Genomic DNA, 27,077 nt, shown 5'->3' with positions numbered 1-27,077 from the left:
ATGAGATTAAATAATGTTTTAAATGACTATTGCAAAATTCACACTTTCAGAAAAACCCTGCATACATCACTAAAAATCCATTCACTATATGTAACTTTGTTTAATCCCTTATAAAAACAAGCTTTGGAATTCCAACTTCAAAAAGTCTATAACCACTTGCAGTTGTCAGCGATACGGTGAACTGAGAAGTGCTTCACAGTTAAAGATTGTGAAATTAGGCATTCAGCACTCACCCAGTAATGATAGTCCTCAGGCTTATATCAACAAACAGAATGAAACAGCAAACATTGTTTTATTTAAAGAAAATAAGAATCCATACACAGTTTTTCAATTATTTAAAGGGTGGGAATTTTAAATGCCCTGAGTGTTCGATTGCACCTTTTGACAGTACTGTTTACAGCTCCTTTTGGTAATTCTGCTGACAGTTCCAATGAGTTTATGCATATTTTATGCACATTCATGTCTATTTAAATAGTCTAAAAGGGGACTCAACTCTCCAAAGGTTTCTAGTAGCTTTAGACTTTCTCCTGTTAAGTCAAAAGTGCACAAGTCATGTTTTGGACATTCCATTAGCAAAAATAAAATCAGCCTGATGCTACTGTACATTAATATGGAAGCTACTTATGTGCAAAATCCATTTGTACTTTGGAACGAAGTCCAATTTGACCCCACCATCCTCCAAATATAATAGTTGCTGTGCTTGTGAGTGAGCATTCTTGATTCAGGCTTCTAGAGTCATTTTTGTAAAGATGGAGAGGCTTTCTGCTTTTTTTTTTCAAAGATTCAGGCATGTGTATGCTTTTTTCTTTATTTTTAACCTTGCCCTAATTTCTTTATTCACTCATGGCATTTCACTTCGGCCAATTTGTTATTACGTTTTAGTGGAAATTATTTCTCCTGAATGTGACATATCACCATTTAATTGTTTCTATTGCTGTTCTCGTTCTTTGTCCATAAACTTTTCAGGTTTTTTCCCAACATTTATTCTCATCATTTTACTATTACTTTGGTTTTTGTCTTACTGATGACTGTCTCAATTTTTACTGGAATCCTTACTATGCCTTGATTGCCATTGCTTAGACTTGTTCCCTGTTTGAGTTGATTTCCCATTAGTAGATCATGAGAAATAATAGCAAGAGATGGCCACTTGGTCCATTAATCCACTTCACCATTCAATAAGATCATAGCTGATCTGAATATGTACTTAACTCCAACTTCCTGCCTGCCCTGTTGCCATGTTAGATGGAAAATCTGTTGACCTCCGTCTTGAATATATTCATTGTCCCAACATTCATCGTGCTTTGTGGAAGAGTATTCCATAGACCAACCCCCGAGAAATCATTTCTTCCTCTTATCATCTCCTCATTGCTATCTTAAATACAAGACCCCTTCTGAAACTGCACCAAGTAGCATTAAATCCTCCCTCCAATGAGGGGAAACATCCCTCAGCATCTACCTTGTCAATTCCACTCAGGGCCCACATGTTTTAATAAGATCACAACTCGTACTTCTAAATGCTAATGAATATAGGCCCGACAAGTTTGAATGTTTCTCATAAAATGACACTTTAATCCCAGGAATCAGCCCACGTGAACTTCCTCTGATCTGCACCCAATACAAATATATCCCTCATTAGGTAAGGTGACCAAAACAAGTTAACTGTTTGAGATATTTTTTCCTAAAAATAGTCAATTACCGTCAGTCACCTGATATAAAATAATGTCAGTCAATTATTCATACTCTGTGTTTATTTGTTCAATGACAGCTTTGGGTGAACCAGGAAGACACTGTAGATGAAGCCAGTAGTGAAATTCAAAATGGGCATCTGGACCCAAACTCTGACTGCCTGTGCCTTGGCAGGAGTGTTCAGAACAGAGACCAGATGAGGGCAAATGTCATCAATGAAATTATGAGCACAGAACGACACTACATTAAACATCTGAAGGACATTTGTGAGGTAATAATAATATTATAACAGCTTTGAGTTCCCTCATACGAATGATATAAATTGCATGGAACAGCTCTGAGGTACTCTCAATAATTGTTAAACATTTGTTCTTGGAAAAATTCAGAGCTACGCTGCAAAATGTCATGAAGGGCTGCTGACTATTTGAATATTAATAAGTTATATGTCTGCAGTTAAAACCTCAAGACGCAATAGAGTAAAGAATCAGATTACTCATTAAAAGGAAATACATTCTCATTTAAGTAATCTTCCAATGAAGAGCATTCCAGGTATAATAATTTAATAACATTATGGTGGAAGCGGGTGAAAGTGTAATGTTCTGATTCACTGTTACATTATGCATGAAGTGATTGTTTTTATCCCTGAGACAGAGGATATGTGTTTACCTGTAATTTCCTCAGTCCATCCCTAATACAATATAACATTTAATTAGCTGATTCTTTGGATTCCTCAGTTTGTATGGAGTAGTGTTTCATCGAGTTACATGGGTTAAAAGTTGAATTGTGAATTGATATCATAACAGTGACATTTAGATTGTTACAGTTGGCTTTAGGGCCAGTGAGCTTTTTGATTTCTATTCAGTGACAATTTAACTTGTGCACATATTTCCTATCATTAATTATAGTGTTCCAAAATATCTGCCTGACTGTCAATATGGCTAAGGTGTTGACTTTTAAATCATGCTTACTTTGTTGTAATGAGGAATGGAATATCGAGTGAGGATATGCTCCATTTTATAAATAAAACTCAAATTGAGTCAATTATCAAATTAACATGCTCCGGCTCAGCAATAGATTTAGGGTTTGATTTTCAAGGAATTGGCAAGACACTATGGGATCTGGATGTGGAGGCAAAAGTGAGGACTGAGTCCTGATGAAGGACTTTTGCCGGAAACATCGATTTTCCTACTCCGTGAATGCTGCCAGATCTGCTGTGCTTTTCCAGCACCACTCTAATCTAGACTCTGGATGTGGAGGTCCAACCCACTCCAAGAATTCACATTTATGACAGCAGAAGAAGAGGGATCATACACAAAGGAGGAAAGCCCAATCTCAGCAGGACCACTTGAACTTGCTGCTGAGTTCAAACAGACCAGATTTTGGCTTTTCAAGGGTGTTACAAATTGATGGAATGGACATAGATACTTGTGAAGTCTGAATAAGCCCCTTTAATATTTCCAAGTGTGTGTAGAATGCCAAATTTCCCTGAAATGATTGAGCATCCTGTAGGATAGCATTGAACCTGCAAGAGATGACACATTATGGAGTTTTCCTCAGCACATCAGGGCGCTGTGAGGGAGAGTGCACATTGTACTTCTCCCAATCTTAAGTGGCAAGATGCTCCCTCAGAAAGCTGATGGAATGAAATCTTCCCTTCAAAGCTGTGTGGAATAATCAGTGATTCTGTACTGTTACTCTCAAGGTGGGTGCAAGTGTGGAGTGATGTACAGGCCAGGCACTAGTACCTGACCGGTGCATTTCATTTAGTTTCAGTGTTAACCACATTAAAGTGCAATGTCTTGGCTATGGTGATCAACATCACAGTTCAAGGACCCTTGACATCTTAGGCTCTCTGAAGTTTGTAAGAGATGAGTAATGCTTGGTCATTGCAACTTTTTTCATCCTTGGCATATCTGAAAAGACTGCTCATCTCTCACATGCGTGTGACTTAACCAGGACTATCGGTAAAAAGGATACAAGAGTGCAAGTGAACACATATTTGTAATGATGTTCCATCTGTTATAAAGTTGTACATTCAGGAACTTTTTTCTATTCCTTTACATCGCCTTCAATGTCTACAACTTTTGCAAGCTGGGGTGGAGAGAGCCTGCTTTGTGATTGACCCTGCTGCCTTGAAAGACTCGTCCAGTCATTCCTCGTGCTTTTGGGCTCGAGATATCTGTTGGAATGTCCTGCCCACATGTGGGTTTGCCTTCATTGATTCGAACTTCCGTAGGCTTCAGCATTGCAGGTTGCCGGCGGTGGAGGGGCTGGTCATCTCTGAAATGTCCTTGAAAGAGGATTGTGGGGATCACAAGTGTGGCTCCTGTTTCCTCTGGGTGCCTGCTGGTACCACATTGCCCCCTGGGAGGAAGAGGCACCTGGACTGAGGTTAAGGTCCCTCATTCCCCTCTCATCTTTATTCCATTGATAGTGAGCACCTATGGCTAGAGCAATGCAGAACGAGTCTATGTGCATATCTGTACTCTGCACTCTGAGTGTGCTGCACCTGGATCTCCATGGCGAAGTAAACAGCCAAATGCAAGCTTACAGAGGCGTTACTGATAACATTGATGGACTCACCCAACCTTCAATCCAGTTTACCAACTGCCTCTGACAAACCTGCCTGCTGTTCTTGCACCTATCTGTGTAATTTAACAAAGTCATTAATCACCAAATCATGGGATCATCTTCTATCCAGGCAATGGAAGTACCTGTTTTTCAGAGATCCTCCAGTGATCTGGAGTGGTTCTTAATTTTCCAACCAGTTGCAAAGATGTCTCAGGGATGTGCTCACCAGATTGTGTTCCTGGATCTGACCTAGTACAAAACTCCTGAAGTGTGAGTTTGTGAGCTGCAGGTGACAGCCTTTCCAATGTATCCTTGGAGAATTCACAGGAGAATGTGGATATGAGAGTCCCTGGCACTGGCCTCTTCTTGCCACGAGTGTCTATCCAAGAGATGAGAGGACATATGTTGTTTAAGAAGAAACAAAACATTGTGCAGGTTAAGAATACATGTTGGTGATAATAAGAGACTAGCACACAACTGCACAATAAAGCTTAGCGGATTGGCTGGCCTTTGAGCTCTCCCTGTACCCACTTGAGTAGCCACGTTCTTCTCCAGCTAGGTTGTGTACTTTCTCCTCATAAAGGCTGATGACCCTGATGTTCATCGACCCCCACCAAGCTTAGTTGTGCTGTGATTGAATTACAATAAGACTAAAGAAAGCATTGGGTATGATGAAAGTGGATGGAAGAATAGTTAGTGGTGATGCTGAAGCAAGTGAGGTTGGAAGGATGGGGTGGGTGAAATCTTCGAGGAGAAAGTGAGGTCTGCAGATGCTGGAGATCAAAGTTGAAACTTTATTGCTGGAACAGCACAGCAGGTCAGGCAGCATCCAGGGAACAGGAGATTCGACGTTTCGGGCACAGGCCCTTCTTCAGGAAGGGCCTGTGCCCGATTCCTGAAGAAGGGCCTGTGCCCGAAACGTCGAATCTCCTGTTCCCTGGATGCTGCCTGACCTGCTGTGCTGTTCCAGCAATAAAGTTTCAACTGGGGTGGGTGAAATCCATTGAGTGGCTATGATGCATGCAACAGTGAGAGTTGTTTGTCTATGAGCCTTGGCAAGATGTGTGTGTAAATAGCAGATTTTGAGTAAGAGGTGGTTGCTCTGGGAATCTGAGGTTGCAGACAGTAGATGATAACACTTAACCTTGCAGTGTGCAGGAAATCATTGACTTTCTTCCTGCCCTGCTGAGCTTTATACTACACCTGGGTCACCTCATTAACCAAGGATACTATCTGAGTCCATTTCTGGGTTCACTTGGAATGAAGATGTGGTTTTCTTTGGTGAACAGCAGGAGAAAGGACTGCCTTCCTCTCCACCACTGCGGTCATCAGCCTCTACAGGTCCTTGTCTATAATCTGGGGAATGAACTTTACTTTCCTCTGGCCCATGTATTTGTAAGAATTGTGGAACACCACAGCGTGAGGGGCTGTTCCTGGATTGCAGTATCTGAAGTCATTTCCAGCTGGGCTCTTAGTATAGCATCAGCAATACAAAGCTGGAAGATCCCAGCAATGTTGGGTGCTTCTGCCCCTCCTACCATGGGATGCTCCAACAAAACACTTTAACTGAAAATAGGAGCATTTTTGCCTGCAATGTTAGTATCAATTGCATCCAGATCAGAGATACCACTGATTATAGGTAGATTAAAGCATTTGGATTTCTGTTCGATTGATGGGAGTAAGAATTCCTCTGTAAGTGGCAGCAAATGTTTTTGTTAAGATTTCCCTTATATGATATATGTTCTGGCCACTATAAGAGAAGTTTACCAAGAAAAAGAGGACCATTTGGATCCTTTTAGTCTGCAGTAATTTACAGTGACAAAAAATACATCAGCACTGAAGTGCATTCCAGATTTTCATATCCATTATTTTAGTCAAATTGCAGAATTCATTTGGCCCACAACTGAAATGCATCACAAGGAGAATGTTGAACCTAAAAATTTATCATTATATTTCTGTTCAATTTATTGCGTTTCAACTTGTTAATCTATCCCCAAATTATTCATTCAATGTATAAGTACTTGGGCGAAGAGCAAACAGTTCAACAGAGATTGAATATTACACTTGTGCTAATTATTAATTGTTATGAATATATTTGCTGCTGTATGTGAAGTTTACCACAAGCAGTTAATTTTTTTTTTCTCTGTTTAGGGTTACCTTAGGCAATGCAAGAAACGCAGGGACATGTTCAGTGATGAACAATTGAAAGTCATATTTGGAAATATTGAAGACATTTATAGGTTTCAAATGAGTTTTGTCAGAGACCTGGAGAAGCAGTACAACAAGGAGGATCCTCACCTGAGTGAAATTGGACCCTGCTTCCTGGAGCATGTAAATTATAATCCTGTTAGATAAGATTATTATTTTCATAATTTTCATTTCTGTGGGTAATTCGTGTGTTCCTGTGCGCTGACCTGCAGTGCTTCTCCTGTCAAAAGAAAGGTTCACAGGGGTGTTGAAATTGTGGTGTGCTTTATTAGCAGCTAATGTATATGAAATTTCTATGTCTATTGTTTTAATGAAAACATTATCTCCCTTAATGGGCTTTCATTAAACGATGGACAGAGGAATTTCAAATGAATGGGTTCATTAGCAATATTGCACATCACAATTTTAACCCAAAGCATATTTTAATTTTGTTGCCTTTACTTGTACATTAATGGCATTATTGGATGAACATCTTTGTTTTAAATTATTCTTCCATTTCAAACAACAATATTATTGAATCATAAAAATATAGCATAAAAGACAATCATTACTCGAATAGAATAAATTGATTCAGAATTTTAACTGAAGCTATTAATTCTATGTCTGTTTTTCTGTGCCGTTTTTGTATCAATTTATATTCTTTCTTTTCAAGTACTTCTCTTATCATTATGTTATATACTCAATTGCTGCATGCACTAAAACAGTCCATTTATTTAAAACTCTCTGTATGACAAATATTTTCTATTTGAACAATCCTGAACCTATGTCTAATCCTGTTGGTATTGATTTGTTTTATATGAATGGAAACTAAGATAAATTAAAAATATATTTTCACAAGGGAGAACAAACCCAAAGGATTGTATGTCTCAAAGCAAGACTTTCTAATTTGTTGTCCAATAATTGAAATGGATAGAAAATTGGATGGACTCTGCTACAAATATGAGGTCTGCACTTGATGTTCCTTTATGAGCTCTGTCAGGTTTTAAGTTATACCTAAATGCAAAAAGTGAATATTTAGCCCAATGTGTTACATAGCTGGCTAATCTAAACTAAAAAAAAATCCCAACTCAAAGAACAAAAGAGACAGTTCAGAGGCTTGGACTAAAGTTGTTGGAATATTTGCTGGGCATCTACATTTCGAATACAAATAAAGAAAGAACTTCCCCTTTCATGGATTCACAATGTAACAAAATACTCAACAGCCATTGAAATTGTTCTGAAGTGTAGTCACTTATGATATAGGGCAACACTGGGCCATCGGTTCATAGTAAAACAAGATCAGATTATCTATTTTAGTGGTGTTGGTTGGAGGTCAAATATTGACCAGAACACCTCGGTAACTCCATCTACTCCAATTCTATCATAGAATCCTTTATATCTATCTTAAAGGCTATATCTATCTTAAAGCTTAGATGGCTCCTCGGTTTAACATCTCATCCATAAGACAGCACCTGTAAAATAGGTAGACGAGCAAGAGGCTGGAAGAACACAGCAAGCCAGGCAGCATCAGGAGGTGGAGAAGTCAACATTTCAGGCGTAATCCTTCTTCTATTTGTGTAAAATTGCAGCCTACTCTGAACTACTAAAGTGAAATATCAGTCCCTTCATAATTGAACCCACAATATGCTAAGTAAGAGGTAAGAGAGCTTCAACCGACCCATGGCTAACACAATGTGGGAGCAGTTCTCTTTCAAGGTTTGTCTGAAGGAAAAAGATTAGACATAAATAATTACAACCTACTGTTAAAGGTTTTGTGAGCATAGCGCCTCCCTTAGCCGGTATTTTTTGCTATCCATTCTGATGTATTAGTCAGACAGTTCAGGAAGGTGAATAGTTGGTTTTTCCTAAACATCTGATATTGACATGTATTTGTTGTATTCATTTACAGCAAGATGGATTTTGGATTTACTCTGAGTATTGTAATAATCACCTGGACGCGTGCATGGAACTTTCCAAGCTGATGAAAGATGGCAGGTATCAACATTTTTTTGAGGCTTGTCGACTCCTTCAGCAAATGATTGACATTGCCATCGATGGCTTTCTCCTCACGCCTGTGCAGAAGATCTGCAAATATCCACTACAGCTTGCAGAATTACTCAAGTATACAGCATTGGAACATAGGTAAGCAATGAAAGCAATTTTTCATCTTGAGGCCAATTGCCATTAATTTTATATTCTATCTGCATTTTTGAGTTTGGTGTTACTTAGCAAGAGCCAATGGTCTCAAAAAGAATTTAGGTGTGGAGGGACCATGGTAAACTTAACTCAAAAAGTGTTGGGGGTGTGGTGGGATGAACACCAACTCATACCATGGAAGTAATGAAGCATATGGAAGCTGAGTGCCAAATATCGCACAAAGGCCGGGCATATCTAATCTGGCCAATTACTGCCCCATCTTCATCATCAGTACAGTAATGGAAGGTGACATTGACAGTGGTATCCAACAATACATTGCATGCTTGTTCATTGATGATCAACTTGGGTTCTGCCAGGAGCACTCAGTTCCTGGCCTCATCACAACATTTATCCAACCCTGGATGAAAGATCTCCGTTCCCGAGGTGAGGTGAGAGTGACTGCCCTTAACGTTAAGGCCACATTTGACCAAGTGTGGCATCAAGGAGACCTAACAAACCTTAAGTCATTGGGAATCAAGGGGGAAACTCTGCTTGTTGAAGTCATACTTAGCACAACAGAAAATGGTTGTGGTTGTTGGAGGTCAGTTATCTCAGCTTGACATCATCACTACAGTAGTAGCTCAGGGTCATGTCATGGGCCCGTTCCACATTCGTTTGGTCAGAAGTGGGGATTTTCAATGATAATTGCACAGTGTCCATCACCATTCATAACTCCACGGATAATGAAGCAGTCCATGCTCAAATGCAGCAAGACCTAGATAATATCTGGGCCTGAGCTGATAGGTGACAAGTATCAACTCCAGAAGTACCAGGCAATAACAGTCTCCAACAGGAGAGAATCTAACCATTGTTCATTGAAATACAACGTTGCTGTGATTGCCAAAACTCCCATTATCAAAACCTGGTTGTTATCATTGATGAGAAACTGAACTAGTCATATGAATATAAAGGCTACAAGCAAATCACAGGCTGAAGTGAGTGCTGGCTTCCTGACTCCCCAAATCCTGTCCACCATCTACAAGACACAAGTTAGGAGTATAATGGAATACTCCCTATTTTCCTGGATGAGTACAGGTCCAGCAACACTCAAAAGCTTGACACCATCCAGGAAAAAGCAGGCCACTTGTTTGATATGACAGCAATAAAAATGTATTCCTTCTCCTAACAATACACTAGCTGCAATATAAACCATTTACAATTTAAACTGCAGAAATTCACCAAGGTTCCTGAGGCAACATCTTTCAAATACACCCATTACCACCTAGAAAGAGAAGGACAGTTGATAAATGGGAATGCCACAACTTTCAATTCCCCTCCAAATCACTGACCATCCTGACTTGGAAATATATTCCCATTCCTTCAGTGTTCCTGGGTCAAAATCCTGGAATGCTCAGCCACAGAGAGTGTGGATTAAGAGCAGTTCAAAAAGCCAGTGCATACGCTCCTTAGGGGCAACGAGGATATGATAATAAAAGTTGGTCCAGCCAGTGACTTGCACATTCCATGAGTGAATGAAAAACAGCACTGTCTATGATATTTCTATTAACAAGCTAGATAAATTTAGGATTCCCTCTAATTGGTCAAAGGCTAGCCTCCAGAAATGCCTGAGGTTTCTGCAATATTGAACTGTTGCATTAATGATTGCAACTGTATTGAATTCAAAATACTGTGGAATATAGGCAATTTTAAATCCACGGATTTATATATATCAGTAATCTGCATAGATTGGTAGCTTTAAAATCAAACAGGAAGCAAAGAACTGTTGATATTTTTGGCAGTGTTCTTTGCAAAAGTTCTTTATCGATTTGTATAGATTATTGTATACTTTAAACAGAATCTATCAATTTTGTGTGAATGAACATTTATTTATCTTATCTTTCATTCTTTGAATCCTTAACTTTGAACTTATAGCTATAAAATGCACTTAGAACCTGACAATGAACAGGCGTCTATTGATCTGGGTCAGTGTGTTCTGCTTCAGACATGTAACATTCAGATAATGGCTCCTTCTGCTAACTTTAAACCTCAGTCATGCACTTAATGTGGACTTTATCATATTAGTTTAAAATGTGAATATATACTTAACATTACTAAACCAGGCCATCCGTACTGTTATGAAGTTGAAGGCATGTACTGTACCTTTAAGCGAGAGAGCTAACAAGCACATGTGTATATGACTAGATGGAAGTCCTAGAGTGTACTGGAAAATTGAAAATAGGTAACATTTGCCTATAAAATGGATACCTGAGTTTTGGAAAGGGTTCAGAAAAGATTTACAAGGATTTGGAGGGTTGGAGGATTTGATCTATAGGGAGAGATTGAATAGGCTGTGGCTGTTTTCCTTGAAGCATCGTAGGCTGAGGGGTGACCTTATAGACGTTTATAAAATCATGAAGGGCATAGATAGAGTAAATAGACAAGGTCTTTTCCCTGTTGAGAATGTGGTGCTGGAAAAGCACAGCTGATCCGGCAGCATCCGAGGAGCAGGAGAATCGATGTTTTGGGCGTAAGGTCTTTTCCCAGGGGTGAGGGAGTCCAGAACTAGAGGGCATAAGTTTATGGTGAGAGGGGAAAGATATAAAAGAGACTTAAGGGGCAACTTTTTCACGCAGAGGGTGGTGCATGTATGGAATGAGCTGCCAGAGGAAATGGTGGAGGCTGGTACAATTACAACATTTAAAAGGCATCTGGATGAAAATGTGAATAGGAAGGGTTTGGAGGGATATAGGCCGGGTGCTGGCAAGTGGGACTAGATTGAGTTGGGATATCTGGTTGGACTGACGAGCCTGTTTTCGTGCTTTACATCTCTATGCTCTATGACTCTAATTTAAATTTAACCAATCAGTTTAAATTATGCTCCATAATGCTCCATACTAAAACCCAATTGAGTTTGAAATAATTGTTTTGCCAACATTGAACCAATGAGATGTTCCAATGTTGGGGGTGTAAGAATGTAGACATTTCGAAAATTGGTCAGAGAGCAACTGCTGTCAAGAGAGAAACTTGTGGAGAGCTAATTGCCCATCTAACATCTTGCTCTCCAAGAAATTTAGAAACTCTATCAAAGGTTCCTTTTCATGCGAAACATACTCACAGTAAAAGGAAAGACGATGACCCAAGGAGATCGCAGCTGGAAGGGTGAAGACACAGAAGAAGACGGCGACTGTGTGGTTTTAAAATTAAATTGATGTCATTTTAATAGGGTGTCTTATTGGAACAGCATATTGTTGTAGAGTTGGAGGCAGGTGGCAAGCTGTTAAGAGAAAGGAGGCTTAGAATTGTGAATAGTTGTTTAATGTTCACTTTTAGAGTTAAAAAAATTTTGGATCTTATTTTCTTTAAATCATGGAACTTGTGAGTTCTCTGTCACTCACATTTTAACAGATTATGAAGCGAGGTGAGATTTTCTGGGTGTTTGGTTTAATTAACAGAGGGATTCACTGCCATGTTGTAACAATATCCAGTTCTGAACAATGGATTTTAACTCCAAATTATATTTAGAATTGGTTGGACTTTAAATTGCTGCACTTTAAAAGTGGGTACTGATTGTGTTTTTTTAAATTTCTGGGCCTTGAAGGTAAAGATTGGAAAAGTACCAGAAGCAGACAAGCAAACTGAAGGTCTTAGCCTAAACTGTTTATTGGCGAGAGTCAGTTCCCACATTTTACATTGTGGGAACCACTGCCTTGAGCATAAAATACAGCCCTTATTGTTTTTAGATTCCAGGAAAGAATGAGCGTGGAGTTTGGAATATTTGCACTTTAGGAATTTGGGAAAAAGAAACAAATTCAAAGCATGACATTTCATAGTATAGAGATAAGAAATGGAGGTTTAGAGGCTGGAGGTGAGAGAGGAACTGCACATCACATACTGTCTTGCTGCTTTCCTTTCCATCTGGTTCCCTTTTCTTATCAATGTTCAGTCTGCCACTTTTATTTGTTTCATATATATTTGCTCTTCTTTCCTGTTTTCTGCTTTAATATATTTCTATTCCTATTTTTATATCTTTTCTTTATCTACTAATGCTGTTTCATTTTGGTGGAAGACATAAAGAGTATATTTACAAAGTTGCTGCATATGGCAAACAAAAAAGATGTTTTCATTGTTTTTCTTTGTTGCATTTATATCATACCTGTTCTTTACTCTTCATTTTTCTAAATCATCACATGCTGTTCTCCATAAAATTGTTATTTGTTCTTGAACTTCAGTTTTCTGTATTCTGATCTCACTGTCTACTCACTACAGACCTTGCAATGAAGACTGAGTGGCCAATCTAATTTGGTTAAAAATAAAGTCGTCAGAATTTCATTGTAGCTTTCCACTCCATAAATATAACTACATTGTACACAACAAGGTTTAAGAGAAAAGCTGTGGAACTGGGCCTAGATTTTTCCAAGTTATTACCGTTGACAATCCTGAAACTTTTCTTGAAAATGGATAATTTTATTAAGGTCATTAGTAGTCATCTTAGCTCAATGAATTTGCGCCAATAAGTAGCTGAACTGCATTATACAGATTTGATTCCTTATCTAAGCTTAAGTAGTGACAGAAATTATACAGTTGCTCTCGAATCCTCCTGGTTCAAAGGAGTAATTTGTGTCATTACTTGATCTTCATATACAGCTTCTTTCCAACTATTCATTGTGCGGTGATTAAGGGGATATATCATGATAATTTAACATTTTCAAAGTAGCCACACAGCACAAGCCTAGGAATTTGGAGCCTCCTGACTATTGCAGGGTTACATCTACACTGGGAAGTGCTCTTGCTGAATGATCTATTCATGGAACTCATGTTCCCACTTTGACAGGATAGCTGAAATCAGGAATTTGCTTTATATGGAACAAGGGTAAACTTTCATTCTTCCCCATATATGTATATATAATCCACTATATGTATATATTTGCAGTAAAATGAAGTCCTGAATGCCATTCTATAAATTAAATACTAAAATACATAAAGGTGAGTTTTAGAAAAAAAAGGTGAGCCTCCTGCACTTCAAAGGTATCCCTTCACCAAGATGTGAAGAAGTGTTGCTCTGAAAGCTAGTGTGCTTCCAATTAAACCTGTCGGACTATAACCTGGTGTTGTGTGATTTTTAACTTTGTACACCCCAGTCCAACACCGGCATCTCCAAATCATTCCAAGAAGTTGACATTTTCCAAAGGATATTTATCTAGTTCTGGGATCTTGTTTATTAACTGCTTCAGGAAGATGGTTTTGTTTGTTTCAAGATTGCACTTCAACTAGCAAAATGTGAAAAATCTTCACGTAATGTTGAACAAATAATATTGCTCTATTTTGATAATGTTGGTCATTTTGAAGTATCTCTGTCTCCAGTCTTCACCCACACATTATTTTTAAAAGTAAATTTGTTTTCCAAAGTTTGCTTAATCCAGTTGTTCTTCAAAGATATTTTCAACCGTGAGAAATCCTTTTTTAAATAATAATTTGATTATGTTTTGTCTTTCAACAAGACGGACTTTAAATACATGAAATAAAACACCCTTCATTTTCAGCTTTTGAGGTCCCAATTCAAAGCAGGTATTGCAATAACAGATACATGGTAAGGTTCTCTTTGCTTTGTTCAACCTTAGAATAACATAAGAATTACATAGAATAACATGCAAGGTCTTTCCCCTATATTGACCTCTCAGAATGAGATTGCCAGTTTAGTGCCAACTTAAAAATAGATTTGTGCTGTGTTGTTACCTATCATGAATTTCATTAAAGCTGCTAAAACTCATTTTATTCAAGACTACCCTTGTAGTATGTACCCCAATTAAACAATTCTTTTGTGAGTTTAAGAATAAAGGATCTTGTTTATTCTCACCCTGAGTTCAGTACAATATCGCACTTGCTTTCACTCATGCACCCACAAACACAAAGATTGGATACAGATAAAGGTAATATCCTTTAACTGATGGCTCTTTCACTTGTCTCAAAGGTGGCAGATCTGTGGTCTTTGAATAGTTTCAATTAGTTAAAGTAGAATTGAGAGTCATACTACTTGGAAGGGTCAGACAGATCACAGTCAAATAACCAAAATGGGATGTTCTGCGATGAGCTATTAACTGAAGCATGGTACGTACTCTGCTGCCTGGAATCTTACAGCTTGTTTTTGAGTCTGGTTCATGGACTAGGTGAACTGATAGCTCAGTGGCTTTGTTGGAACTGACTGGAAACAGGTCTTTTTCTTTCACCAGGGTTTTCGAGGCTTTTTACATGAGTCACAAATCGATTTTTTTTCTCAGTCCACCAGCCATTGAGCAAATTTCAGAAAGATGCAGTTTAGTGCAACATTAAACATAAGTTTCAAAATAAGTTGAAGTATGAAGCAACTATTTCAGTAAAATAAAACAACTGATCATTTAAAAACATCTGTAATTATTAAAAACAATTGGAAAGTGCCACATAGCAAAGCTAACTACGAAAACTCTTTTTGCCTTTTTATTTAAAAAGCAAAACTGGAGCAAGACAAACGCTGCTCCAAGTCCTGATCATCAAAGAAGAGTATGAGAACTGGAGTCATGTTTAGACATTGGGTTTAACTAACACTAGACTTGTGTTCATCTCTGGTGGTACAGACTCTGACTGGCCTCAGCAAGATTCATATGAGAGTGTTGGTCAGAAGTAGGCTGCCTTTCCGCCTGGGAGTTCCTTCTCTCTCCTGTGCAGTTGGTTTTGGGACAAGAGAAGAGAAGCAAGAGAAGGGGAATATTTGCAAATCTCAGACGAGCTCATCACAATTGCACTCTTTTTCTCTCTCACTCACAAATTCAGAGACTCACCTTTCTACACAGACATGCATCAACTCACTCACTTGCAAACTAACGCACAAAGGGTGAAATTTTCCACTCCTTTGAAGACATGTAAAGTGATAGATATTTGGGACAATACAATGAAAATTGAAAAATCAAATTTTTAATGCTGAGAAAATATTTCCAATTTTCCCTTTAGGTGGTGAGTTCAGAATCTCACTCATTCATGCATTGGCTTGTCATTATAGCTCAATTCCCCTGATTTCTATGCAGATCCCAATTCTTCTCTCATTGGCTAAGAAACTAGATGTCATCAATTCTGAATATGAAAGTCAGTGCTGCCACCAGGCGTTAGCAGCTTATGCTGGCTTGCTTTTCTGGTGCCTCATTGAACTCCAACATTATGTCCGAGGACACTCTTCCATCCTTTGTTCATGAAAGTGGGCATCACCAAATGACCAATGCTGGTTATCTTTTGGATTATAGCAATGGCCAGCCCTGCAGGTCAAGCGCATCCAGTCTGTGAATTACAGTTAGGTTAGTTGAGATGCTGTGGGCACATCAGTTAGGGGCTACGTCAATCTCAGTTGAGGCTTTCCTGCCAAGTCAGTCTGGGGGCTTTGGGTGTTCATTTTCAAGGGCTTTTCAAAGGGCTGCACACACACACAGTTCTGGAAAAGTGGAAGCCTGAAGTCGAGGGATAAGGTTCTTTAAACCTGGTCACTGAGAAAAATAATTTGTGTGAAATGGAGCAATTCAAGATAGTAGAGTGGAATCAACTAGAGTATCGGAGGGAACTGGGAGTTCTGGGGAGGGGGGTCATATTTTCACAAATAACATTCACTCTGCAATGTTCACATCACTGAACAATGTCTAAACCCCAGCTACACAGTATTCCAGGCACTGGCCTTCACCCTGTGGTGTTCCAATCTTATCCCCGAGGAACTGGCCCAAAAAGACAAGTGAGCTCCACACTTTGTGGAGCGGAACCACAAGGTACTGGTGAACACAGTGGTGGAGAAGGGGACAATCCTACATCGTGCTGACTGACAAAGGAGGCCATAACACCAGCCTGAACGAGCTGGGTCTGAGACAGTGTTCTGGGTTAGCGCAGTGTCCTGGGTTAAAAGAAATGCCCTTCAATGCAGGAAGAAGGCCGATGATATTCTGCAATCTACAAGGGTAAATGTCTGCTATTGGACATTTACATGGGGAGAGTATATCGGCAACAAGAGCAATTGCAAAGCTGTAGGTTCAGGGATAACCTGGGGACATTCTCAGGTATACAAAGGAGATGAATGGAAACAGGAGGAGGCTAAAAAATCATTGGGGACACAGGAACATCATCATCAACTCATCAACACAAATAGAACATGAAGGATGAGTGGATCATTCTGCATCTCAGGTGGAGCCTCCTCAGCTGGAGTGTGTTACCAAGACAAGTTTAAACATTGCCAGAAAACGTGGCTGACTACATGCAGAGTAGGTAGACTAATTTTCCTGGCACATTGCTGTAGCCTCAGTGTTATCTGCATTAAGGTGCATTGATATGGTTATAGTCATCAATGCCATAGTTCAAGGATCCATGATATCTCATGCCATCTGCAGCCAAGGAATTGGTTATTTGTGAGAAAAGAGCAGAGCTCAGTCATCACACCTTCCTCTATCCTTGGGATGCCTAGAGGCTAAGAAAAGGTTTGAAGGCTGCTCATCTCTCAAATGGGTGCAACCTTAACAGATCCAGCAGTGAAATTGTTGAGAGCAAACACTTTAAACATACAAGTAACGTATCTTTAGAAAAGTGCAAGAAACTTCATATTGTTGTTCACCCATTCCACTATGTGCACTAATCTTTTGTTTCTCCCTTTCCCTCCCACCATACTGAGATGCAGTCCTGACTTCTGCAGCAGGGATAGAGAAAGCTTGCTCTAGGGTTGGTCCTGTTGGCCTCAAAGACCAGGCTAGTCATCCTTGGTAGTGTTTAGGCCTAGAGAGCTCTTCCATCCTCTGGGTGCCTGCCCTCACTACCATGTTTACCTGAGCAGAAGGGGCACCTGGAATGGGGTCTGTTTCTTTCCCATTCATGTTTAGAACCTATGGCTGGAGTGATGGAGTGCAGGTCTGTTTGCATATTGGGCAGATACTGACTGTGCCTGACCTGGGTTTCTAGATGGTAGCCGACCTGTCCATGGAGGCACTCACATGCACATGTGCATGAGCCAGCACTGAACTGATAACATTGATGGACTCCTTTATCCTTTGATCCAGTTTATTGACTGCCTTGGTCTCCAACAAACCTATCTGCTGTTCCTATGCCTGTCTGTGCCAAAGTCATTGTTGTCCAAGACCATTTTCTGCCTGGAGACTGTGTGTGGCCTCCAGCAGGTTATAAATGTGGAGAACTGCATGTTTCTTCTTCAACCAGCTATGGAGGCCTCTCAGTTATGAGCTCATCAGATTATATTCCAGGGACCAGTCTAAATGGAGAACCCATTGAGGTGAAAGTCTCTGAGCTGGTAGAGAGCACAGCTGAAAGCTTTTCCCAATGCATCCGTTGAGTGGCTTCCTCCACAGAGCTGATGATCTCTTGTCCTGACCTTTTCCAGGCAAGAGTTGCCAGAGAAGAAATTGATTTTTTTTGTGTGAAAGGAATAAACATTTGTGTAGGTTAAGAATGAGTTAGTCTTGTTGGTAATAGGTCAGCAGTACAGTGAAGCTCACTGGGCTAATTATCCATGAAGATCAACTAGGTAAAAACAAGGACTGCGGATGCTGGAAATCAGAGTCTAGATTAGAGTGGTGCTGGAAAAGCACAGCAGGTCAGGCAGCATCCAAGGAGCAGGAAAATCAATGTTTTGGGCAAAAGCCCTTCATCAGGAATATTCCTGATGAAGGGCTTTTGCCTGACCTCCTGTGCTTTTCCAGCACCACTCTAATCTAAACTCTGTCCATGAAGATTTCTGCAGTCCCACATGAGCAGTCATGTTCTTCCACAACCAAGTCTAACATCTTCTCACAGTAAGTGTGGAAGCTTATGTTGTGTATCAGCCTGCTTACTGGTCTTCACCATCTTGGCCTGATGGTGAGAGATTTTCCTGCAATGAGACAAAAAGAGGATTGAGTGTGATAGAATAGACGGGAGAGACAATGGTGATGATGCATGAGCAGGTAAGGTGGTGAGGTGCCCGCAGTGAGTGTGTAGCAAGTGCAGAGGGCAGAAAGGGATAGTGGATGGAGGATTTGGGTGAGAGCCTTTAACTGGTCATACTGCAGGGAAAAGTGAGAATTGCAGTCTGAGAAGTGAGCCTTGGTAAGAGCTGTGTATACTGACAGGCTCAGTGAATTGTGGTGACCATGTAAATGTTCAATAGCAGACATTTACCCTTGTAGATTGCAGAATATCATCGGCCTTCTTCCTGCATTGAAGGGCATTTCTTTTAACCCAGGACACTGCGCTAACCCAGAACACTGTCTCAGACCCAGCTCGTTCAGGCTGGTGTTATGGCCTCCTTTGTCAGTCAGCACGATGTAGGATTGCCCCCTTCTCCACCACTGTGTTCACCAGTACCTTGTGGTTCCGCTCCACAAAGTGTGGAGCTCACTTGTCTTTTTGGGCCAGTTCCTCAGGGATAAGATTGGAACACCACAGGGAGAAGGCCAGTGCCTGGAATACTGTGTAGCTGGGGTTTAGACATTGTTCAGTGATGTGAACATTGCAAAGTCCTGGCAACAGTATGCACTTCATTCTCTCCTGCCACATAATTTCACGAGGCTGGTACTGAGTAGGCCAGTTGTACATTGAGATGAAGAGTAAAGGATTGCATGAGTAAAGTCAGCATGGGCCATAGTGGACTGCCTGCCATGAATTTCAATCAAGAGGCTTTGCCAAAACCTGGAAAAATTCAGCACACACATGCAAAATTTAAAAATGCAAATTGAGGCATAAAAAGTCCCTCCTCCTCTCACTCTCTCATTCCATTAACTCCCCATGCTCTCTTGGTGCTCACTGATGCAACCTCCCCATCTCCAGGGTTCTGCACTTCTCCCTTCATACCCAGTATGATCCTAATTATTTCCTAGACCCTGATAGCCCCAAATTCTTTGTTGCACTCACCATCCTTTTCCTACCCCGTCCTTATCACATCATTTATTATCCAATACGTGGATAACTGAGGAGGCATCCTGAGACAAAATAAAGTTAGCTGCCTATTGATGATGTCACCATTTTAAAAAAAACTGTTAGATACAAAACAGCAATGCTTTGAAATCGCTTCAACGACTTCCTTATGAAAACAAACGTCCATCTGAGTGCTCAATGTCTTATATAAACAAACATTTTCATTTAAGAGAAACCTTTCATATCGGCAAACATTCCCATTCAATAAGCCTTTTGAGCTGTTCATAAATAGGAACCCCATTGTGAAAATGACAGTCTGGGAAATAAATCATGCAGCACAAGTTGAATAATTGTTTTATGTGATCAGGCATCTGAAATAGCTAGCACTGTTTTTTTTTGAAAGCTCCACATATTTTGGACGGTTTCTTGACAGCTTTGCCAGTCCTAATGAGTTTATGTACTTTTTATCAGTGTGCCTTTTCACAATCCCAATCAGTGTTCTATCTCCACTAAAGAGTGCCCTATTTCTCCAAAGGATACTTTAACCACACCGAAGGTGTGGATGGAGCAGATCCAAAAGGATACCTTACCTTCCCAAACAGGGAAAAACATACCTTCAGCCCTCAGCCCCCTCAACCCCCCCCGATATTCTAAATGCCAACTCCTGCTGGTTCCTCAAGGACTAAGATATTCACATGACAATTTTGTGGCTGTTTAAAAACACCACCATTTACCCTTTCACTCACCATGGCAACTCAATGATTATCCACATGTAACCATTCACATAGGACCAAATACTTCCGTTATTTGAATTTCCATATTGCAAGCTATATTCTACACAGTGGCATGGTGACTCAGTGGTTAGCACTGCTTCCTCACTGGGCCAGGGACCCAGATTCAATTCAGTGTACTCCGAATGGGCCGAATGGCCTGCTTCTACACCATAGGAATTCTATGTCGGAAAACACTTATCCATAACTGCACTTGCATAAACTTCTTGATAGGTCTTGACATTTGATGACACCTTCTTAAAATGTCAATAAGTGTTGACATGTTGGACAGTTCCAAGGGGCTTATGCACCATTTACATAAAATCTTCTCCACAGTTAACAGCCCTACAGGGCACCTGACCCCACCAAAAAGATCCTTGAGTTATACCATGGAAGCATCGTGGGTTTATCTCTGTAGGGGTACCTCAGCTTTCCAAAGGGGCACCCTGACTATCCGAAAGAAAAATATTGAGCACAGCTCTACTCTTACCTGGTAAAAACTCCATACTCTGGGACACCAATAACAGACTTGATTGGAGGCAACAGTTCATTTAAATTGCCCCAGACTCATTCACTTGCGCACACACACACACACATTCTCTCTCTCTCTCTGTCTCTCACACACACGCATACGCATGCACACAGTTATACGGTCTCCCCTCAAACCCCACCTCCCAACCCCAACCACCATAAAGGCCCATGTGCCTTGTCTGTGGCCCCCAGCTGTGTTTGCTTAAGACGCTAAGACACCTCTTTCTAACCAATGGAAGAATTCTGAGGTGTAGATCCTCTGACTTGATGATAATGGTAGATGGGATGAAAAGCCAGGCCATGTGGCTACAGGTTATAGTTAAATACAATTTTGTTTCTGCTAATGGTCCACAGCACATTGTGGATGCCCAGTTTTTGATTACTAGATTCAAACGCTATCCCATCTAGCATAATGTTAATGGAACACAGTATGTTGGTTGGCATCTACAGTGTAAAGATGGAACTTAGGCTGCAAACCAATTGTTAGTCACTCTTACCATCCTGTCACAGATGCATCTACAACAAATATATTGGTGATGAAGGGGTCAAATAGATTTTTCCCACTTCTTGGCTTGCTCACCACCTGCTACAGACCCAGTCTAGCAGCTATGTCCTTTAGGATTCTGCCAGTTCAGTCACAAATGATGATACCAAGCCACTCCTTGTGATAATTGAAATCCCAGAACTGAAGGATATTCTGTGCCCTTGCCATCCTCTGTACTGCTTCCATGTGGTGTTCAACATGTAGGAACACTGATAGATGAGAGGTTGCACCTCACAGGGGATTTTGTTACCGAAGATTGACCTAATCCCATGAGATCTCATGTGATGCAGAACCAATAGTTGAGGATTCTCAGGGTAAATTCCTCTTGACTGTACAAGGTAACACCACTTCTGGTCGGTCTGTCCTGCTGGTGTGACAAATCATACCAAAGGATGGGATATTGTTAGGTGAAATTCCATGAAAATGACTATATCAGGCTGTTGCTCAACTAGTCTGTGGGACAGCTCTCCCAATTTTGGTACAAGCTGCCATTTATTAGTCAAGACCTTTGGAGAATTAGCAGGACTGAGTTTGTTATTATTTTGTAGATTTCTTAGAATCACCACAGTGTGGAAGCAGGCCATTTGGTCCATCGAGTTGACAGCATCCCACCAGACCCACCCCATCATTTGCCATGGATAATCCACTTAACTTGCCTACTGTGGGCAATTTGGCATAGTCAACCCACCTAACCTGCACAACTTTGGACTGTGGGAGGAAACCAGAGCATCTGGATGAAACCTATGCGGACATGGGGAGAATGTGCAATCTCCATACAGACAGTCATCTGAGATTGGAATTGAACCCAGGTCTCTGTCACTATGAGGCAGCAGTGCTAACCACTCTGCCAGCGAGTTGCCCATTATTGTTGGTGGAAGCCTAGTTCAATGATGAGCGATCTATTTGGTTTCATTCCTTTGTGACATTTAAGTGACTTGATATAATTAAGTGGCTTGCATGGCCATTTCAGAGGACATTTAAGGGTCATTGACGGTGGGTCTGCAGTTACACGTAGTCCAGGCAAGATGTGCAGTCACATTTCCTTCCCTAAGGACATCAATGAACCATATTGTTTTTATGGTTACCTATAGAGTAGCTGTTGATTTCAGATTTCTTTTTTAATTAGTTGACTTTAAATTCCACCAGTTGTCTTGAATCCATATCCCAAGATAAAAAGCCCTGGTTTCTGAATTACTAGTTCAGTCAGATTATCATGATATCCCTGCCTTCCTGGCAGTTCCTGTTGAGTTACATGTAGCTGTAACAATATAACAGATGTTCTGCTGCACAATGTACTGGTCCTAGCCCTTTAAAAGAGCTCTCCATTCCATCTAACCCCACTGCTCTATTTTGCCATAGCTGTACAATTTTTTCCCTTTTCAAGTATTTCTCCAGTTGTCATTGGAAACTTTATCTTCAATCTTCTTCCATCATTCTTTCAAATCATAAAATCCAGATCACACTTTGTTCCATAGAAAACTTCTGCTGAAGTTCTCATTGATTGTTTTGGTAAATAACTTTAGAAAGCGATATCAAAACTTTTTTTAAAATTCTATTCCAGTGACTATAGATACGTTGCTGCTGCTTTAGCAGTCATGAGGAATGTGACGCAACAAATCAATGAACGCAAAAGGAGATTGGAAAATATTGACAAGATGGCACAATGGCAAGCTTCAGTCCTTGACTGGGAGGTAGGCCTTTCACTATTGGCTGCAATATGGTTCAGTACTGATGCTGAGTGTCATATCTTAACTTGAAAATTATTTTGTTGTACACGTTAAAAAGTTCAATTTAAATGATTCTAGACATTCAGCATGATTGATAGTGTTTTAAATTATTTCTTATATGAAAATACTTTTGTGGAACCAATCTGGAAAAAAATACATAGTTGTAATATTGCTGTAATTTTTTAAAGCATTTGTTTTTGCTTTTTAAAATCTTCTTTCTTCTTTCCATAATCATGGCTAATCTTCTCAATCAATCAATGAGTAAAAACTCCAGTCAGTGTTAGTTTTAATCTCCTTTTTGAGTCATAGAATATGCTTATGGTTTAAATTATTCCTGATCTCTAACCTTCGGTTTACTTTTATCTTTCACTGACATTGATCATTGGGTGAATATTTTGGCATTGATTGATGCAAGTGCAGGCAGAGTTTGACATGTCAATCAGTTTTCATTTTCTTGGTTCCACCTGCACCTGGGCTATTTTCCCAAAAGGTGAAATGGGAGTGTCAGTGGAGACTCTTGCCCCATAAACAGTGATAGCCAATTTAAAATAGCTAAAGGTCTATCAAGATTTATTGTCAGAGGCTGACCTTTAAAGTTCAGGCTCTCAGATGCATTATTGAACATGACTATCTGGGTGTGGCCTCCACTTCAGATGGTAGATTAGGGGATCAGCCATCCAGGTACTCTTAGAAGTCTTCCCCTGTCTGCCTGGTTTCAGCTACAGCTGTAGGCCACAACTGTACCCTTCATCATTTAATTTAAAGTTAAAAATAAACTGGAGAGAAGGTGCCTCCATTTACTTACCTGCAAAGGCAACCTGCTGCCTCTGCTGAGCAGGTGAGCCTCATAACCCTTTGGCTTCAAGAGCCCATCCCTCATCCTTAATTGAATCTCAAGCTTGCTCATCATTATTCATTTGCCAGTTTGAGAAAATTTGCACACAGAGTGAGCTTTTGCCAATCCTTGGCCATACTGACAGGATTCCAAAGCTTGTAGGTTATATCTTGCTCCACATTTCTGCTGTTCTCACAAGTAAATAAGCTGTGTTCCCCCAAGATATTGAAATAAGTTATGTGAGCCACAACATAATTTACATTCTTGCAATTCAGCAAATATGTCAAAAATGCCAAATTAACTCAAAATTGTTATCAATAGTTACAAATAATTCTGGACTTTTCCATTTTTAAAGACTTCAATTACCAATCCGTGCTTTTCTGTGTCTTTTTTTGACTTTTCCTAGCCTTGGAGACAGCCTGTACTAACAGTAAAATTACATACCTACAGCACTCACAATTTCACAAAAGTTTATAGAATTAAAGAAGAATCTTCTTTTTGTCCAAATTCTCTCTAAATATCACCAACATTTCTAATACCAAATCAATAAGAACTTCTAAAATTGATAATGGATGAAACAGGAAATTTACCAAGCAGTCAAGCCAAAATAAAAACTATAAAGACTGGTTCAAAAATTTAAATTTTTCAATGGTCATTTGCTTTGGAGAAAATGAATAAGGAGTCATTAGAATAAAATAGGTTTGTCTTGCTGGTTTATTGTCGATGTTCATTCTTGGTGTCAAACCATTTTTCCCCCTTTTTGGGAAACTAAGTAAGTAAATGGCACCATTAATTACCAAGAGAAACGTTCCCATTATTAATATATATCAACATCATGATTGAGTCAGTAAGTCAATGGACAGAGCTGGTATTGTGGTATAAATTGTAAAGCAAATAATTTTTAATCAGATATCAATGCAATAAATACTTTTTCTGCTGTTGCTGCTAGTTCCTACATTACAAGCCTTTATGAACCCAAGAAAAAAATGATTCCATATTTATGAATGGCATGACAGTGATAATCTAAGTGTCACTGACATAAAATTTCTAGTTTGTTCACCATAAAATTTAAACAGCAGTTATTTTCCACCAAGTAGAAAGCACAAATATCTAAATCATACCAGAGACTCAGATATTCTTAAGCATATTTGAACAGTCTTCTGTACCAATTTTGCAATTCCGTTTGGTGGAAAATTTGCTGCTATTAAGAAAATAATATTTAAAAATGTAAATCAGCTTTTAATAAGCACATCATTCATAGGAATTGAATCTTTGATGTGCAGAATTGTAGAGATTGGCTCATCCAGGCTCATTATTGGCAAGATATGTTTCTCATCAATTATTTCTGCTCCCCTTCCAAAGATGTTAACTAGTAACTGGAGGACAGTTTCAAAGGTGATGATTATCTTCTAGTCTCCTTTGCATTTAAATATGAACCACAAGACTTGAAAAGCTCTTTGACCATAGATTAGAGTATTCCAACTGTCTTCACTTAATGTTCTGATGTTGTTATGATCTCTAACAGAACTACCAAATTTATGTTACAATCTAGCTGTGGATCAGTTGTTGTTTAAAGTAGCCCAAGCGTGACATCCAGTGTACTGAGGAAAAGATTAAAGCCACAAAATTCCAAGGTTTGAACAAACAAAACGATGCAAAGTTAGAATTGCAAAATAATGTACTTCGCAATTTATACTTAACAACCAGAATTAACATGACAGCAAAATGAGTAACACCAACTTTCTTCAGGACACATGAATTAGCAAGTACAGTCAAGATGGATCACAGATTTTTCAGAGACCCCTCAGATTACTGATACTGTTTGTCACTAACTCTCATTAAAACTGTTTCTCCCTTACGAGAGATCGAACTCTTGATTTGTGAAATCTGGCTTTTAAATTCCCTCAAAAATTCCACCACGATTGCCTCAATGATTGCTCACATCTTAATAACTGAATCTCTTTTCCTGGGATAGCATTCCACTGGATTGCTGAGACTCTACTCCAGCACCTACAAATTGGCACAATTCCAGCTGTTTCGCAGACACCTACTTTCACTCAGGTGGCACTGCCCCTGTGATTTTCCAACTCCAATATTTATCAACTATATGGCACGCACTATTTGTGGGCTTCATTCTGCCCAACTCTTGGCTGCACTAAATTATCAATGCTTCCCAGGACTTTTTTCAAATTCCACCTCTCTTGATGTCTCTCTGCACTTTTCCAGAGCCCTAATCCCAGCTCTTGGCTGTGCACATTGTCTCCCAGGACGTTACTGGCCTGAACAGCCTGGTGCCTGCTATTGGGATACAACCTCTCTTCCCTCTGCCAGACACCTAATTCCCAAACTTGTCATGCGACTTACCTTTTATTGCTGTCTGAGTATCTGTGATCTCTTTCTTGCACTAGTCCTAGTCTCATGCTGTCTCCTTTTGCAATGTCCACAAGCCGACAAATGTCCTGATGACCAAGATGGCTGGGCCTTTTCATTTAATAAAATAGCACAAAGTATGCATCGCTTGTCATATTGCCACTCTGAACATGCCAGGAACCGGATGTCTTGACGTCAGTCTGGAAAGCTCCCCAGAGAGTTGGTGAACCAACACTCTATAACAATGTTGCAGGCCCATAACCCCAGGGGCAAAGAATGTGCCAATTATATCACTGCTGCAGTTAGTCTTCAGAAACCAGTTGCTAAAGGATAGAATTGGAGCCAATCTTTACACACTTTTATCAGCATTTATTTACATAATCACACAATACAAGTCTGCACTGCCAAACCTAACAAACACATTGTCAGAGTCAAAACTGTCTGAGTTCTGAGGAAGAGTCACTCAACTGGAAACATTAACTCTGATTTCTCACCACAGATGCTGCCAAGCCTGCTGAGCTTTTCCAGCAATTTCTATTTTTGTTTCTGATTTACAGTATCAGCCATTCTTCCAGTTTTTAAACACATTTCAGTCTATTAAAACAAAATATTAATCAGAATTTTCATTCGAATGGTGAGAATCATTAATTTAATGCTGTTTCTTCTCAAGTTACATCACTTAGCACTATAGAATAGCAAAGCAAACAAATCATCAAAGCAAATAGAATGCTGCATTATATCATGAGTCACTACAGTATAAATTTAAGTTGTTACAGTGAAAACATTCAGTGATCTAGTCTCTGATGTTCTGGTTTACTTGG

At 39.7% G+C, this 27,077-nt stretch overlaps 1 protein-coding gene across 3 annotated transcripts in view; it reads left to right on the top strand.

Annotated features, from left to right (window-relative positions):
* The window catches only part of arhgef9a (Cdc42 guanine nucleotide exchange factor 9a), a 328,420-nt gene that overhangs the window by 213,305 nt on the left and 88,038 nt on the right, over positions 1–27,077 (top strand). For all 3 annotated transcript variants that reach the window (XM_043704850.2, XM_043704852.2, XM_043704853.2), the window contains 4 exons: positions 1,766–1,957; positions 6,409–6,588; positions 8,354–8,586; positions 22,886–23,015. In XM_043704850.2, coding sequence (XP_043560785.2) covers positions 1,766–1,957; positions 6,409–6,588; positions 8,354–8,586; positions 22,886–23,015 — 735 coding nt within the window. The remainder of the gene's footprint in view (positions 1–1,765; positions 1,958–6,408; positions 6,589–8,353; positions 8,587–22,885; positions 23,016–27,077) is intronic.

The sequence above is a fragment of the Chiloscyllium plagiosum genome, unplaced genomic scaffold (assembly GCF_037043375.1).
Source record: "Chiloscyllium plagiosum isolate Xiang-an unplaced genomic scaffold, Cpla_swu_hap1 HiC_scaffold_11, whole genome shotgun sequence".
NCBI classification, from domain to species: domain Eukaryota; kingdom Metazoa; phylum Chordata; class Chondrichthyes; order Orectolobiformes; family Hemiscylliidae; genus Chiloscyllium; species Chiloscyllium plagiosum.
This window is presented reverse-complemented; position numbering and strand designations above follow the sequence as displayed.